Source organism: Pongo pygmaeus, chromosome 4 (assembly GCF_028885625.2).
Source record: "Pongo pygmaeus isolate AG05252 chromosome 4, NHGRI_mPonPyg2-v2.0_pri, whole genome shotgun sequence".
NCBI lineage: Eukaryota > Metazoa > Chordata > Mammalia > Primates > Hominidae > Pongo > Pongo pygmaeus.
The window spans coordinates 139,908,721-139,922,118 of NC_072377.2; the positions used below are offsets into that span (position 1 = coordinate 139,908,721).

The 13,398-nt window shown below is 50.6% G+C and overlaps 1 protein-coding gene across 4 annotated transcripts in view; it reads right to left on the reverse strand.

Moving 5' to 3' along the window:
* The window catches only part of LOC129036475 (core histone macro-H2A.1), a 67,260-nt gene that overhangs the window by 50,867 nt on the left and 2,995 nt on the right, over positions 1-13,398 (reverse strand). For all 4 annotated transcript variants that reach the window (XM_054487681.2, XM_054487680.2, XM_054487677.2 and 1 more), the window contains exon 2: positions 6,012-6,216. In XM_054487681.2, coding sequence (XP_054343656.1) covers positions 6,012-6,183 — 172 coding nt within the window. In that variant the 5' untranslated portion in view covers positions 6,184-6,216. The remainder of the gene's footprint in view (positions 1-6,011; positions 6,217-13,398) is intronic.

A 13,398-nucleotide genomic window follows, 5' to 3' on the forward strand; every position in this document is an offset into this window, starting at 1 on the left:
ACGGGTGGTCCTGCATCACCACAGCCTTTCTCTTGCCTATACCTGTTTCTGGACAGGAAGCCCTTTGGGGGTGGGGATGGGTTGGTGTGTAGCTGTGCAAGGGACCTCACAGCTCTCAGCAAGGAGAGCTTGAGTGGGTGGGACTTCCCTCAGATGTCTGCCTAGTGTTGGAACACAATGTCGGGGTCACATCCTTGACCACACCCTAAGCTGCTTGAAGGCTGGTACTCCAGTTTCTCCCTCTCTCTGTAGCTTCCCCATGTTCTGGGAAGGGGCTGGCCTGGCACCCAGCAGGTGCATCAAGACAGATAAGTGGTTGGCAGAGCCCCTCTCCCAGTTCTTGTGGGGCTGGCTGGCACCTCTCCAGGGCTCAGCTGATTTCTCCTCCTCAGAAAAGCCTTTCCTGGCCAGCTCATCTCCAAGCCCCCAAGCAGCCTGGACCCTCGTTTGGCCTGCTTTCACTCCTTGCAACACTTTCAGTCTCTAAACTTATCTAGGTTGGCTGGCTGTCTTTTCCAGACAAGAGTGTGAGCTCTAGGAAGCAGAGGCCACTCTGCCCTGATCACTCCTGCACTCTCACACAGAGCCTAGCACGGTGCCTGGCAGACAGCATGTGGAGTGAATGAGAAAAGGCCTTTAGGGAAACAAAAGTGAAGAGGAGAACAGAAAGAGGGCCTGGACACACTTCCTTCTCACTCAAGGGCCAAAAAACAAAGTTCTAAGTGGGTGGATACCCAGAATGTCTAACATCCACATGCTTCCACATCCCCGCCCAATCGGCTAAGGGTTGGTCACCTTCTGAGGATAGTCAGTGTGGTTGTGTGGCACCGTTCTAAGGAGTGGAACAGAGCAGCATTCTTACTAGACATGGCCCCAGAGTCTGGCTCCTCTCCCATCACAAAACAGGACATAAGTAACCACAGCAGTGACTGGGCATGCACTAACTGCTCAGGACATCCTCCTAAGGTCAGTTGGGCCTGGTTCCATGTTAGGGGCAGGCATGGTCATGCCAATGACTCAGTGCCGCATGCAGGCAGAGGAAATGCTTCAGATTCAGCCAACTATAGCCCTGCTGGAAGGTCTTCATAAAATTTAAAAATACATATTATTATTTAATATACAAGAGCTGATGTGGCTGATTCCAGAGTAAGGATCTGCTCTGAGCTACTTTTCCAGTGATAGTGATGGGCTGTCCTGGCCAGTCCTATGCCCCGCTGTGACCTCTCCTACACACCCACAATAGCTGGGGATAGGGATGATGGATGTGTGAGCCACTGAGTCAAGGTCTCTAGCCCCCATGGGAATGGACTGCTGACATCCACCTCAGGAGCACTGGGCTCAGATTCAGAACCAGCTATGCCCAGACCAGGAAAACACAGATTTCTGTGCAGCACCGGTAGTAGTTGCCTGAGATATGACAAAGCAATGGTATTCCCTGTTCATGCCCTTCAAAAAAGAAGAGAAAGCTAGATGGAAGAAATGACACTGAAGTTGTACTTGACCTAATGATGGTGTCTGTGAACACCCCAGGAATGGGCATCATGGCACTCGGGAGCCAGGGGCTACCTGGGTTTGTGTAGCACATTAGCTTTCCCATTATGCGCACAGCCCCTTTGGCCTTCACAACAGCCTGGAGTTGGAGTAGGGACAGTTGACTCCATTTGAGTTGTAAGGAAATTGGGGTCCAGGGAAGTTAGGTGGCTCCCTCTAGGTCACACAGCATGTACACTAACTAGGCAAGAACTAAAATGTCTTCTGTTTCCTATCTAGCAACTTCTCCCAGTCTCCCTGGCTGACTGCCAATGCCATACATAGCTTTCCTGGGTGTGTCACCTAAGTTCTGGGCTTGTTTCCTCATCAACACAGAAGAATCATGCTTAGTTCACATTACCAGGCCTGCCACCTGTAAGAGTCTTTGCTAAGCAGAAAGTCAGAAGTCCCAAAATATGTACAAATACTTAAATCTAACACTATTACTTTTCATGCCGACATGCTTTCAACAGAACACGAAAACTTTACCTTCCTGATGACTGTGTTTGCTATGGGGAAACCCTTGGCCTTGCCTTACTGAGAGAGCAGGGAGTGCAGGAAGCAACCCAGCTCTTCTGCTGCCTGGTTGTATTGCTTTGGGAGAGGTACCCTGTCTTACTGAGTTGCCCCTTTCTGGCTGTAGCAGAGGTGGCTGCAAGAATCAGAGTACTCTTTCGTGATCAGACCCACCTGATCATGTCTCAGGCAATATACAGTAAAAGCATTACGACAGGACAGCAGGATTTGGGTCCCTTCTCAACCCCTTGCAGGCTGTATACAACCCCAGACAAGTCCTTTATGCTTTGAGGCCTGGCTTTCTCATCACTAAAAATGGGGTTAGTCTCCCTCCTTTCCCAGCTGGCCTTGCACAATTGCTGTGAAACCACAAATAAGATTGTATCTGTGAACAGGACCAAGGACCCCTTGGAGAGAAGGCTGAGTCCCAGACTGGGGAAACGGAAGTCCAGGGTAAGGTTGGAATATCTTATTGTGTTAGAAGGCAAGGAAATGTACAGAAATTGATGGAGACATGGCAAAAGGATATCAGAACCAGGTTGAAAATCAAATTTGAGGTGATGTGACCATTAAAGTGAGTAATGAAATGAATATAACTTACTAAATTTTAAAAAATCTGTAAACCAACATTGATACTTAAAAAAAAAAAAGAGATATAGCTCCTCTCCCTCTCCCTCTCCCTCCTCTCCCTCTCCCTCCTCTCCCTCTCCCTCCTCTCCCTCTCCCTCTCCCTCCCCCTCCTCTCCCTCTCCCTCCTTTCCCTCTCCCTCTCCCTCCTTTCCCTCTCCCTCTCCCTCCTTTCCCTCTCCCTCTCCCTCCTTTCCCTCTCCCTCTCCCTCCTCTCCCTCTCCCTCCTTTCCCTCTCCCTCTCCCTCCTCTCCCTCTCCCTCCTCTCCCTCTCCCTCCTTTCCCTCTCCCTCTCCCTCCTCTCCCTCTCCCTCCTCTCCCTCCTCTCCCTCTCCCTCCTCTCCCTCTCCCTCCTCTCCCTCTCCCTCCTCTCCCTCCTCTCCCTCTCCCTCTCCCTCTCCTCTCCCTCTCCCTCTCCCTCTCCCTTCTCTCCCTCTCCCTCCTCTCCCTCCTCTCCCTCCTCTCCCTCTCCCTCTCCCCTTTCTTCGGTCTCCCTCTGTTGCCGAAGCTGGACTGTGCTGCCGTGATCTCGGCTCGCTACAACCTCCCTGCCTCGGGCTCCTGTAACTCTCTTGCCTTGGCCTGCCGGGTGCCTGGGATTGCAGGCGCGCGCCGCCACGCCTGAATGGTTTTTGTGTTTTTGGTGGAGACAAGGTTTCGCCGTGTTGACCGGGCTGGTCTCCAGCTCCTGGCCTCGAGTGATCTGCCTGCCTCGGCCTCCCGAGGTGCTGGGATTGCAGACGGAGTTTTGCTCACTCAATGCTCAATGGTGCTCAGCCTGGAGTGCAGTGGCGTGATCTCGGCTCGCTACAACCTCCACCTACCAGCCTCCTGCCTTGGCCTCTTAAACTGCTAAGATTACAGCCTCTGCCCTGCCGCCACCCCGTCTAGGAAGTGAGGAGCGTCTCTGCCTGGCCGCCCATCGTCTGGGATGTGAGGAGCCCCTCTGCCCGGCCGCCATCCCGTATAGGAAGTGAGGAACGTCTCTGCCCGGCCGCCCATCGTCTGGGAAGTGAGGAGCGCCTCTGCCCGGCCGCCCCGTCTGGGAGGTGAGGAGTGCCTCTGCCCGGCCGCCACCCCGTCTGGGAGGAAGTGAGGAGCACCTCTGCCCGGCTGCCCCGTCTGGGAGATGAGGAGCACCTCTGCCCGGCCGCCCCATCTGGGAAGTGAGGAGCACCTCTGCCCGGCCGCCCCGTCTGGGAAGTGAGGAGCGCCTCTGCCCGGCCGCCCTGTCTGGGAAGTGAGGAGCGCCTCTGCCCGGCCGCCCCGTCTGGGAGATGAGGAGCACCTCTGCCCGGCCGCCCCGTCTGGGAGGTGAGGAGCGCCTCTGCCTGGCCGCCACCCCGTCTGGGAGGAAGTGAGGAGCGCCTCTGCCCGGCTGCCCCATCTGGGAAGTGAGGAGCGCCTCTGCCCGGCCACCCCGTCTGGGAAGTGAGGAGCGCCTCTGCCTGGCCGCCCCGTCTGGGAGGTGAGGAGTGCCTCTGCCCGGCTGCCACCCCGTCTGGGAGGAAGTGAGGAGCACCTCTGCCCGGCCGCCCCGTCTGGGAGGTGAGGAGCGCCTCTGCCTGGCCGCCACCCCGTCTGGGAGGAAGTGAGGAGCGCCTCTGCCTGGCTGCCCCATCTGGGAAGTGAGGAGCGCCTCTGCCCAGCCGCCACACCGTCTGGGAAGTGAGGAGCGCCTCTGCCTGGCCACCCCGTCTGGGAGGTGAGGAGCGCCTCTGCCCGGCCGCCCAGTGTGGGAAGTGAGGAGCACCTCTGCCCGGCCGCCCTGTCTGGGAGGTGAGGAGCGGCTCTGCCTGGCCGCCACCCCGTCTGGGAAGTGAGGAGCGCCTCTGCCCGGCCGCCCCCTCTGGGAAGTGAGGAGCGCCTCTGCCCGGCCGCCCCCTCTGGGAAGTGAGGAGCGCCTCTGCCCGGCCGCCCTGTCTGGGAGGTGTACCCAACAGCTCCGAAGAGACAGCGACCATCGGGAGCGGGCCATGAGGACGATGGCGGTTTTGTTGAAAAGAAGGGGGGAAAGTGTGGGGAAAGGAAGGAGAGATCAGATTGTTGCTGTGTCTGTGTAGAAAGGGGTGGGCATAGCAGACTCCATTTTGTTCTGACTAGGAGAAATTCTTCTGCCTTGGGATGCTGTTGATCTATGGCCTTGCCCCCAGCCCCGTGCTCTCTGAAACATGCGCTGTGTCAACTCGGGGTTAAATGGATTAAGGGCAGTGCAAGATGTGCTTTGTTAAACAGATGCTTGAAGGCAGCATGCTCTTTAAGAGTCATCACTACTCCCTAATCTCAAGTACCCAGGGACACAAACACTGCAGAAGGCCGCAGGGACCTCTGCCTAGGAAAACCAGAGACCTTTGTTCATGTGTTTATCTCCTGACCTTCTCTCCACTATTATCCTATGACCCTCCCATATCCCCTCTCCGAGAAACACCCAAGAATGATCAATAAATACTAAAAAAAAAAAAAAAAAAAAAAAAAAAGAGGAAGGGCACAGGGAAAGGTTTTATTACAAAAGAATGCCAACTAAGAGATGCAGAAATAAAAGAAATTTTTAAAATCACTATTTTATAACCACCAAGAAATGAAAAAATAACCCACTATTGTATAACCACCACTGTAATAACAAATTCAGGTAAGATCATCAAGGGTTGCTGAAGCCACTGGGTGAAATACCACTGTACAGGATGTGCAAAAATCCAACAGATACAACCTTAACTGAATGAGCAAGCAGAACATCTCCAGTGACGGGACAAACCACATCAGGTGCCTCTTGACGTGATGCACAGAGAAGGATGCAGCATCTCTGATGCCATTCTCCTAAGAAAATGCTCACCCTGAATCTAATCCTGAAACCAACCCAGATTGGAGGACATTCTGCCAAACAACTAGCCTGGACTCTTCAAAAGTATCAATGTCATGGAAGATTTTTTAAAAGCTGGCAAACTGTTCAAAATTAAATAGGACTAACAAACTGGCAGTCAAATGCAATATATGATCCTGAAATGGATCCTGGATCAGGAAAGAAAACCAAACAAAATTATAAAGTACATTATTGGGACAGCTGAGGAAATTTCAAAATGGACTATGTAACAGCCAAAAATAAATACAGAAATATCTACATATATGCCTGCATGCACACACACAATGAGGGGAGATAAGGCAGATGAGGCAAGACATTAACAACTAGAGAATCTAGGTGAAAATGTTCCTTGTACTCTTCTTGTAACTTTTCTGTAGGTTTGAGCTGTTTCAAAATAAAAGAAACAAAAGTGGTCTTTGGAGAACTATAAGAACTTCTGCAGCTAAGCCAGTGGTGTCTGGGTTGACTGAGGTACACTCACCTGTCAGGTATTCCAGGACAGCGGCCATGTACACTGGTGCCCCCACTCCAATCCTGTACTTGGGGTGGCCTTTCTTGATGTACCGCAGCATCCGCCCCACAGGAAAGATGACTCCTGCTTTGGCAGACCGGGAAGTCTTGGTGGACTTCTTCTTCCCGCCGCGGCTCGACATGGCGGTGGCCCTGGCGGCGGATCAGTGAGCACACTGTGAAGGCAAGAGGCACACCGGTCAGCGTGGCTGGGGACAGCACATGTCCCCTTTCCAGGTACACTCTAGTCCCCTGGAAGGCGCCGGGCCTGCCTGCAGATGCCACTGTCTGTAGCTGCGGGGCCCTCCGGGTCCAGGTGATGCACTACGCTGGAGCAGTTTGATCCCTGAAAAGAAAGGCTTGGCTTTGCACAATTTATACCATGACATCGATTTTATTGGCCACTTCCATTTAAATGTTACACTGACAATGACTGCTCTTAAGTGTCTTGCCATTATGCCACATGATGAAAAAGGAAATGGGATTTCTTGGCCACATTCTATACACTTGTTTAATAATTGCATTTTCATACACTTGAGACTGAGGCTGATAAACTTACCGAAGGCTTCATAAAAGAAAAAAAGCTATGACACCTTCCCCTAAAAAGATGATGTAAAGGCAGATACCTAGATTCTCTGATGAAAGCAGTGTCTCTATCTTAGATTCTTTATCTCTGAGAGGCAAGAACAGCTTACAGGAGTCAGTACAGTGTATAGTCAGGTTGCAGTAAGGGGCCCTCTGAGCACTTCTAGTCCACCGGATGGGCCAATCTTAAGAGAGAGAGAGGTGTTTTTCCTTCCTTGCTCCCAATCCCCATCCAGTCACCCAGTCCAGAGGAAAACCCTCCTCTGCACCTCTTGTGGGGCTCTTTCTCTCCACCTCCAGTGATAGGATCCTGGTTATCACTATTTTAATCAAGTGGTCACAAATGTCTCCTGAAAAGATCTCCCTACCAGAGCCCCCTCTCCTCTAATCCACCCTCTACTCCACGGGTGGGGCAATGTGGGTACACACACATCTGAACATGCCCCGGCCCTGGCCTGAAAGCTTTCTGTGGCTGCCGCAATTCTCATGATAGAACCATGACTCTTGGCCTGCCATATAATGCCCTAGAAATCTAGGCCTGGCACACCTGTCCAGCTTTGCCTTGGGCCACCTGTGGTCTAAACTAGTACACAGGGAGCCACACAAAGTTCCCCCCAAATACCCTTCCACTTCTTTTCTCCCTGCCTGGGCAGTGGCTGTTCCCTTTGACTGGGACCTCCATTATCTCTCACACTTGCCTCTGCCTTCTGCCAGCCCTCCCAAATGTTGGGATCTGGCTGTTTCATCCTCAGGGCCCCATGTGCTGCACACCACAGCATTGATGCACATGTGCCCATTCTCCCATCAGACTGCAGGTGGGTGGAGGGGTGCCCCTAACTGTATTCCTACTGTAGCACCATCCAAGGTCTCGAATGTTTACTTGGAGCATCCTGTTCATTTATGCATTTACTTCAGGTACTATGTTGGGCAGATGTGGTCCCTGTGGAACTGGTGGGGAAAAAGACAATAAATAACCCCCTAGTCATTTAAAAGATAAATGTAATGCATGCTTCAAAGGGCCAGTGCAGGGTGCTGGGAGAGGGGATATGAGGGGCCTTGGCCTGTTCTGGGGCCCCCTAAAGTCTTCCCTATGAACATGTTTGCTCACTGAACCAATTGGGCAGGTCTCCCATGTACTGATAAAACTGACGTCAGGCTCCATGGTGTTTGGGGCCTTCCAGCACCAGCAGTCAATGCTGTGACCACTGGAGGCCACAGGGATAGGAGTCCCTGTTACTCTGATGCTCAACCTATACTAGGGACATTGTCAGGACATGCCACAGTCCACACTTAACACCTCTCTAATCCCAGGTGCATCTCAAATCATCTGCCTGACAGAGATGGCTGTGAGGACAGAAGACAGAATTCTGGACACTCTGGGGCTACTGTGTAGACAGGCCCAACAGAGGTAAGATGGCAGAGGCCCTGGCTATGGAGTGATGTTAGAAGAGAAAAGGCCTCTGTCATGAGCGCCCTATCAAGGAGCACCCAGTCTTAACTGCTCACTGAGGGCTAGAGAGACCCAGAAGGGTCTGGGTTTTTCCAAAACAATTAGTTGGATCCCTTCCTTGCTGCGATGAACTCCATTTTAAAACATTCCCTGCAAAAAGGTGTCTGTGCTCACTCTGAGCAGGAAATGATATGTATATATGTATGTGTGCCTGTGTTTTCAGGCAAGGCTGTCATTGGGTTTCCTAGCAGTCTTTTGCTTTACTACAAATGTGTTTCACAGACCAACAACCTGATACCTTTGGACTAAGAGCTTTTAAATCGGAATGTCTCCCCCTTTCAGCAGGGGAGACCTGTGGTCAGTGATGATTAACAGCAGCTCAGCCCTTTCCTACTAGAGCACAGACTTCAGCTTTGTTTCCTAGCTGACCTGCTGGGCATGTCTGGGGCTGCCTATGTGGGAACTGGACAGTGCTCTCCTCCAGAAAGCAGCCATTAGCACTCAGAGACCTGGCAGGTCCTAGACACACTGACTCCTTAAAAGTGGTGCTCCTTGTCTTTCCCTCCTCTGACTCTAGCTGAGTCTTCACATCAACATGCCAGTGACTCCCAGGTCTCTATGCCAGTGCAACACCTGGCTGCTGAGCCTCAGAGCTCTGTTCTGACGGCTGATGGCAAGGGCCCACTTACAAGTCCCATGGGTGCCTTGAACTCCTCCGGGTCTCTCAGCCTCATCAGTGGCAATGTCATGCACCAAACTAGCCAAACAGCAGTGAACCTGGCCCAGACTTCTCTGTCCACCCCACAGCACCCAAGCATTAGCCAAGCTCTGCTGAACCGCCTGCAGAACCTCTCAGGCCTCTTCTCATCACCCTCCCTGCGTTGGTTCAGCCTCTTTACTTCTGACCTATTCTCAACTGCACCAGTCTTCATCCATGGACACCAGAAGCAGCTCTGCCTACTCTGATGATTCCCCGTCAGCCTGAGCTTCTGAGCTAGCCACAAACAGCATCCTTCAGCTACTTTTGGTGGCACTGCTTCCTGTCACCCCAGCCCTGGCTCACATGCCTCAGGCCACCCCTGACTTCTTGAGCCTGTCACACTGTGTTAAGGATGTCTCTGAACACACAGTTCTCCTGCCTGGAATGCCCTTTGTCCTCTTGTCAACTTGCTGAACTGACACTCACAGCCTCCCTCTGCCATGGAGGCTTTGTGGACATGACCACAGCCTGGAATTGCCCACTGCTCCATGTTCCCATAGTATATATATCCCAGCACATGCCTCTCCGACTTGACTGAACTGCAAGCCATTCGATGTGAGGCACTGTAGTCAACTCATCCCAAGAAAGGTCTGAAATATCACAGCTCCTCCAGTGCCACCCTGCCGGCAGAAGAACATCTTCACTTCTCATTCTGAGTCAGGCTCCTGTCCAATAAAGCGGCCTCAAGTCTGTCTGCCCACCAATGGGGTTGTCTTGCAGAGATTCTGTACTTTACCCCTCCCCATGTTCTTCCTGCATTTCTAACTATAGTTCCCCAAGCTGCAGCCACAGCTATGAAAGAATTCTGACTAAGCCATGAAGCCTTATGACATCCAGCAATGTGTGGTGGTTTTCAAAACACCCTTTTGAAAACCAGCTCATAGTTGTGCAGTCTCCAGATAAACCCATGAATGTGCCAGGTCCATCCTGCTCTTCAGAGGTTTATGCAGGTGTGGGTGGCTCCAGTCAGGCACCCATGACAAGGGGGAGAGTGACTGTGAGGCCAATGGCAATTGAGCATTATGATTAAAAACTAGAAGTCCAAAGCCAGACTGACTTGGTTATAACCATGGCTCTGCCACTTACTGGCTGTGCATTTTTGAGGAAGTGATTTAACCCCTCTGAACCTATTTTCTTATCTTTCAAGTGGAGATGATGCTAGTAAGGGCCTCAAAGGGTTGGTGGCAGAAGTGAATCAAAGCATCCATGTAAGGGCCTGATACTCACTCACTAGGCAATATCTCAGTAGTTAACAAAAACAACAATGTGTATAAGATGAAAAAAGGCCATTCTCTTGCAGAACAGATCTTGGACATTTGCACTGAAGATACTGCTAGCTGCTGTAACAGATAAGTCTCTACAACTTATTTCTCACTCCCGAAAAATCCAAAATGGGTTTCCGTGACTGGCTGGTGTTTCTTCTTCACATAGTGATTCATGGATCCAGATGCCTCCCATCTTGTGACCCTCATATCTTCAATGCCTGATTCCCAGGGTTGCCATGGAAAGAAAAAGACCATGGATAATAACCTATGAGGGTTTTAAGGGGCCAGGCCTGCGAATGGGGCACATCACTTCTGACCATGATCCATCAACTAGAACTTAGTCACGTGCCCACAACTAATTGCAAGAGAGGTTGGGAAATGTACTCTGGCTATTTACTCAGAAGAAAGGAGGAAACAGCCAGTCTCTGTCACATGACAAACCAATCTGAACACTGACCCTAACCCCAGGATGAGTTACCAGCCAAAACCCGTTGGGCCCTGTTTGACCCATGTTCTGCATCCAGCATTGTTTGAGAAACAGACAGCCCTACATCATAGACAAAGCAGCTTCCTAAGCACTCATCATCTCTGCAGGGCAGTGAAGCTGGTCACGAGAGAACAGCTATACGGTCTGGTCAAACTGACAAAGATGTGTTCTTCCTTCCTTCAGTAAACCAGGAGGCTTCACTCATGGCTCCGCATGCTTTGAAAACAATGATAGGTCCTCAGGCGACTGTGTCTGTTCATCATTGCACATTAGCTTGACTGCCCTTTTGGCTGTTATCAGCCTAGAAAATGAAGGTTCTGTGATTGATCTTGAAGGGATCTCAGTGGTCTTTATTTCTGCAACTCCTCCAATTATAAATCAATCACAATAAACATTAACCTTGTTTATAAAACCTCAAAGCTTACCCAAAGACAAACTTTTGTAGAGGAGCTGGACGGAGAGATGAGTCAGGCTACAGTGAGAAGCAAGAGAGTCTGACCACAGGCTCCTCAGCAATCAAGATGCGACTGGAGCAACGCAGTCTGTTCTTTTAGCACAGGACTAATCAGAAGGCTGGCTATGTAGACCCCATGAATAAGGTGGACATGAGAACAACAAGCTGTGTACTACTAGGAGGGGCAGTAGGGGCAAGGAACCAAAGTGCCATGGAGGCCCTGCCACACCCTCCTATCCCTTCCCAGCAGGCATCCTAACAGGCTGCTCCCTGCACTGCAAACAACCTTCATTCCCACTGGCACCTTCAGCACACCCAGCACGCTCAGTCTGGACATCTCTCTAGCCCTTTGTCTGGAGTAATCCTGCCTACTGGTCCCAATACCTTCTCTGGCAATGATCCATCAATGTGCTCCCTCTTCTGCATTCCTGCCATGGCCATGCCTTCTGTCAGTCACAGTCTAGTTTGGGGCAGCTGCATGTCCAGACTCCAACCTTGTACACAGGCCCTGTTGACCTCCAACACATCTCTCTATTTGCAACAACCAGAGATCCACCAGGATGAATCTCTCCCTCCCAGTTCCCTCAATGGATGTGTCAGCTGCAGACCCAGGGCCCAGCTAAACGTGCCTCACAATCTCCCTCAGCCTGCCCCTATTCTTTAACATACTCAATTATTTTTCTTAGTCTTGTATACAGTACTCTGCAAATACAGTTTCCAGCCCTTCCTTCCATCATGATTGCCAGTCACTCTAGATCCCATTTACATATAAATTCTGAAACCAGCTATCCCATTCTTAGCACTCAGTGCATGGTATCATCATTGCCTATTTACCTGTCTGTCTTGATGAAACAAACCAATTTGCTCTACTCACCACCGTATCTCCAAGCACCCACCACCCTGCCTGGCACCCGGTAGACACGCAAATGCCAGCTACAAGGTAGCTGATTAGTTGGCACTGACAGTGGATAGGGAGAAAGGAGAGGGCAGCATTTCCAAAGCCCACAGGGACTGGGAGCTATGGCTAGTGGGACACCAATCAAAGACCTTCTCTTGGACATTCATGTACATACACCTGGCAAAATCCCTATAGGAGCCCCGACACTCAAAATTCAGGGAGCTTGTAGAGCTACCTTGGGGATTCTCAGGAAAGGAACACTCCAATTGCCCTGATAGCTGGGCATAAGCCACACAGAGGCCTTATGACTCTGTGACAGTTCTATGGTTCCAGTGACCTCTCCTCCTGCCTCTGGCTCAGTACCATAGACTGCAGGAAAATACTTAACCTTCCTCACATCTGTAAGAGATTGACTCCTGTTAAAGCTACAGCACAGAAACCCCTTAAACAATCAGGGCACTCATGAAACCACTGGAATAGTCAATCATGAAGTATTTTATTATCTAAGCAATGAATACATGCCTATTGATCCCGTGCAATATTGATTAGAACTGCTAGGGAGTTGCTAGTCAAAGAGCCCTATCTCCAGCCCCTGAGGATAGAGGAGTCTGAGCTATCAGTGCTCAAATAACTGCTGATGAGGAAGAACCACCCCATCCATTCTGGCAGCTGGATAAATGCCTGCATATCCACATGCATTTGTCACCTTCCCATCAACTCCAATCACAAAGGCCAACCTGAGACACTTAATTCTGAAGGACGGGACACTAATCCTGTTTACGGCATTCTCTTCCCTCTTCCGTTTACTCCTATCACACCAAATGATTAACGGTGTCACCTGCTGTCATGTCCCCTGAGGCATGTGGATATACCAGACAACCATTGCTCACAGAGCTGGGGTTCACAAGCTGCACTCTGATTGGCTTGGATCAGAGACCTGTTCTAGTATTCTAGCCAATCAGGAAAAATATCTCGCTCCATTCATAAAACACCATATCAAAAAGTGAGCCAGATGATTAAAGAACCTACAGTCCACTCTCAGTGAACTAGGGGATTGCAAACAGAAGAGACAGACCAACTGAGATAGTAAATAAATCATAAACCATGCATTTTGTTCCAGCAGATGTGTCTTACTCCTGTTATGTTTTCAGTGGCAGGAAGAAACAAAACACAAACACAAATGTCATTCACCACAAGCAAGAAAGTTTTGGGGAAGCTAGTCTGGGACTGAAATTTCACCTCTGCAAACCTATTAGGTGATGTGCTTCCCGAGATGCACTGAAGGAACTGTGCAGCTTGCTACATTTTAACAGCAAGTTACTGCCCGCCTGCTTTACAAAAAAACTTTCCTACATACTCCTCTCTCTTTTAAAGGTTGTGCCAAACTCTTAAGATAACCAGTCTAACAGAAGGCTATTTAGAGAAAAGTTAAAGTGTGGGCTTCAGAGTACAGGACTCT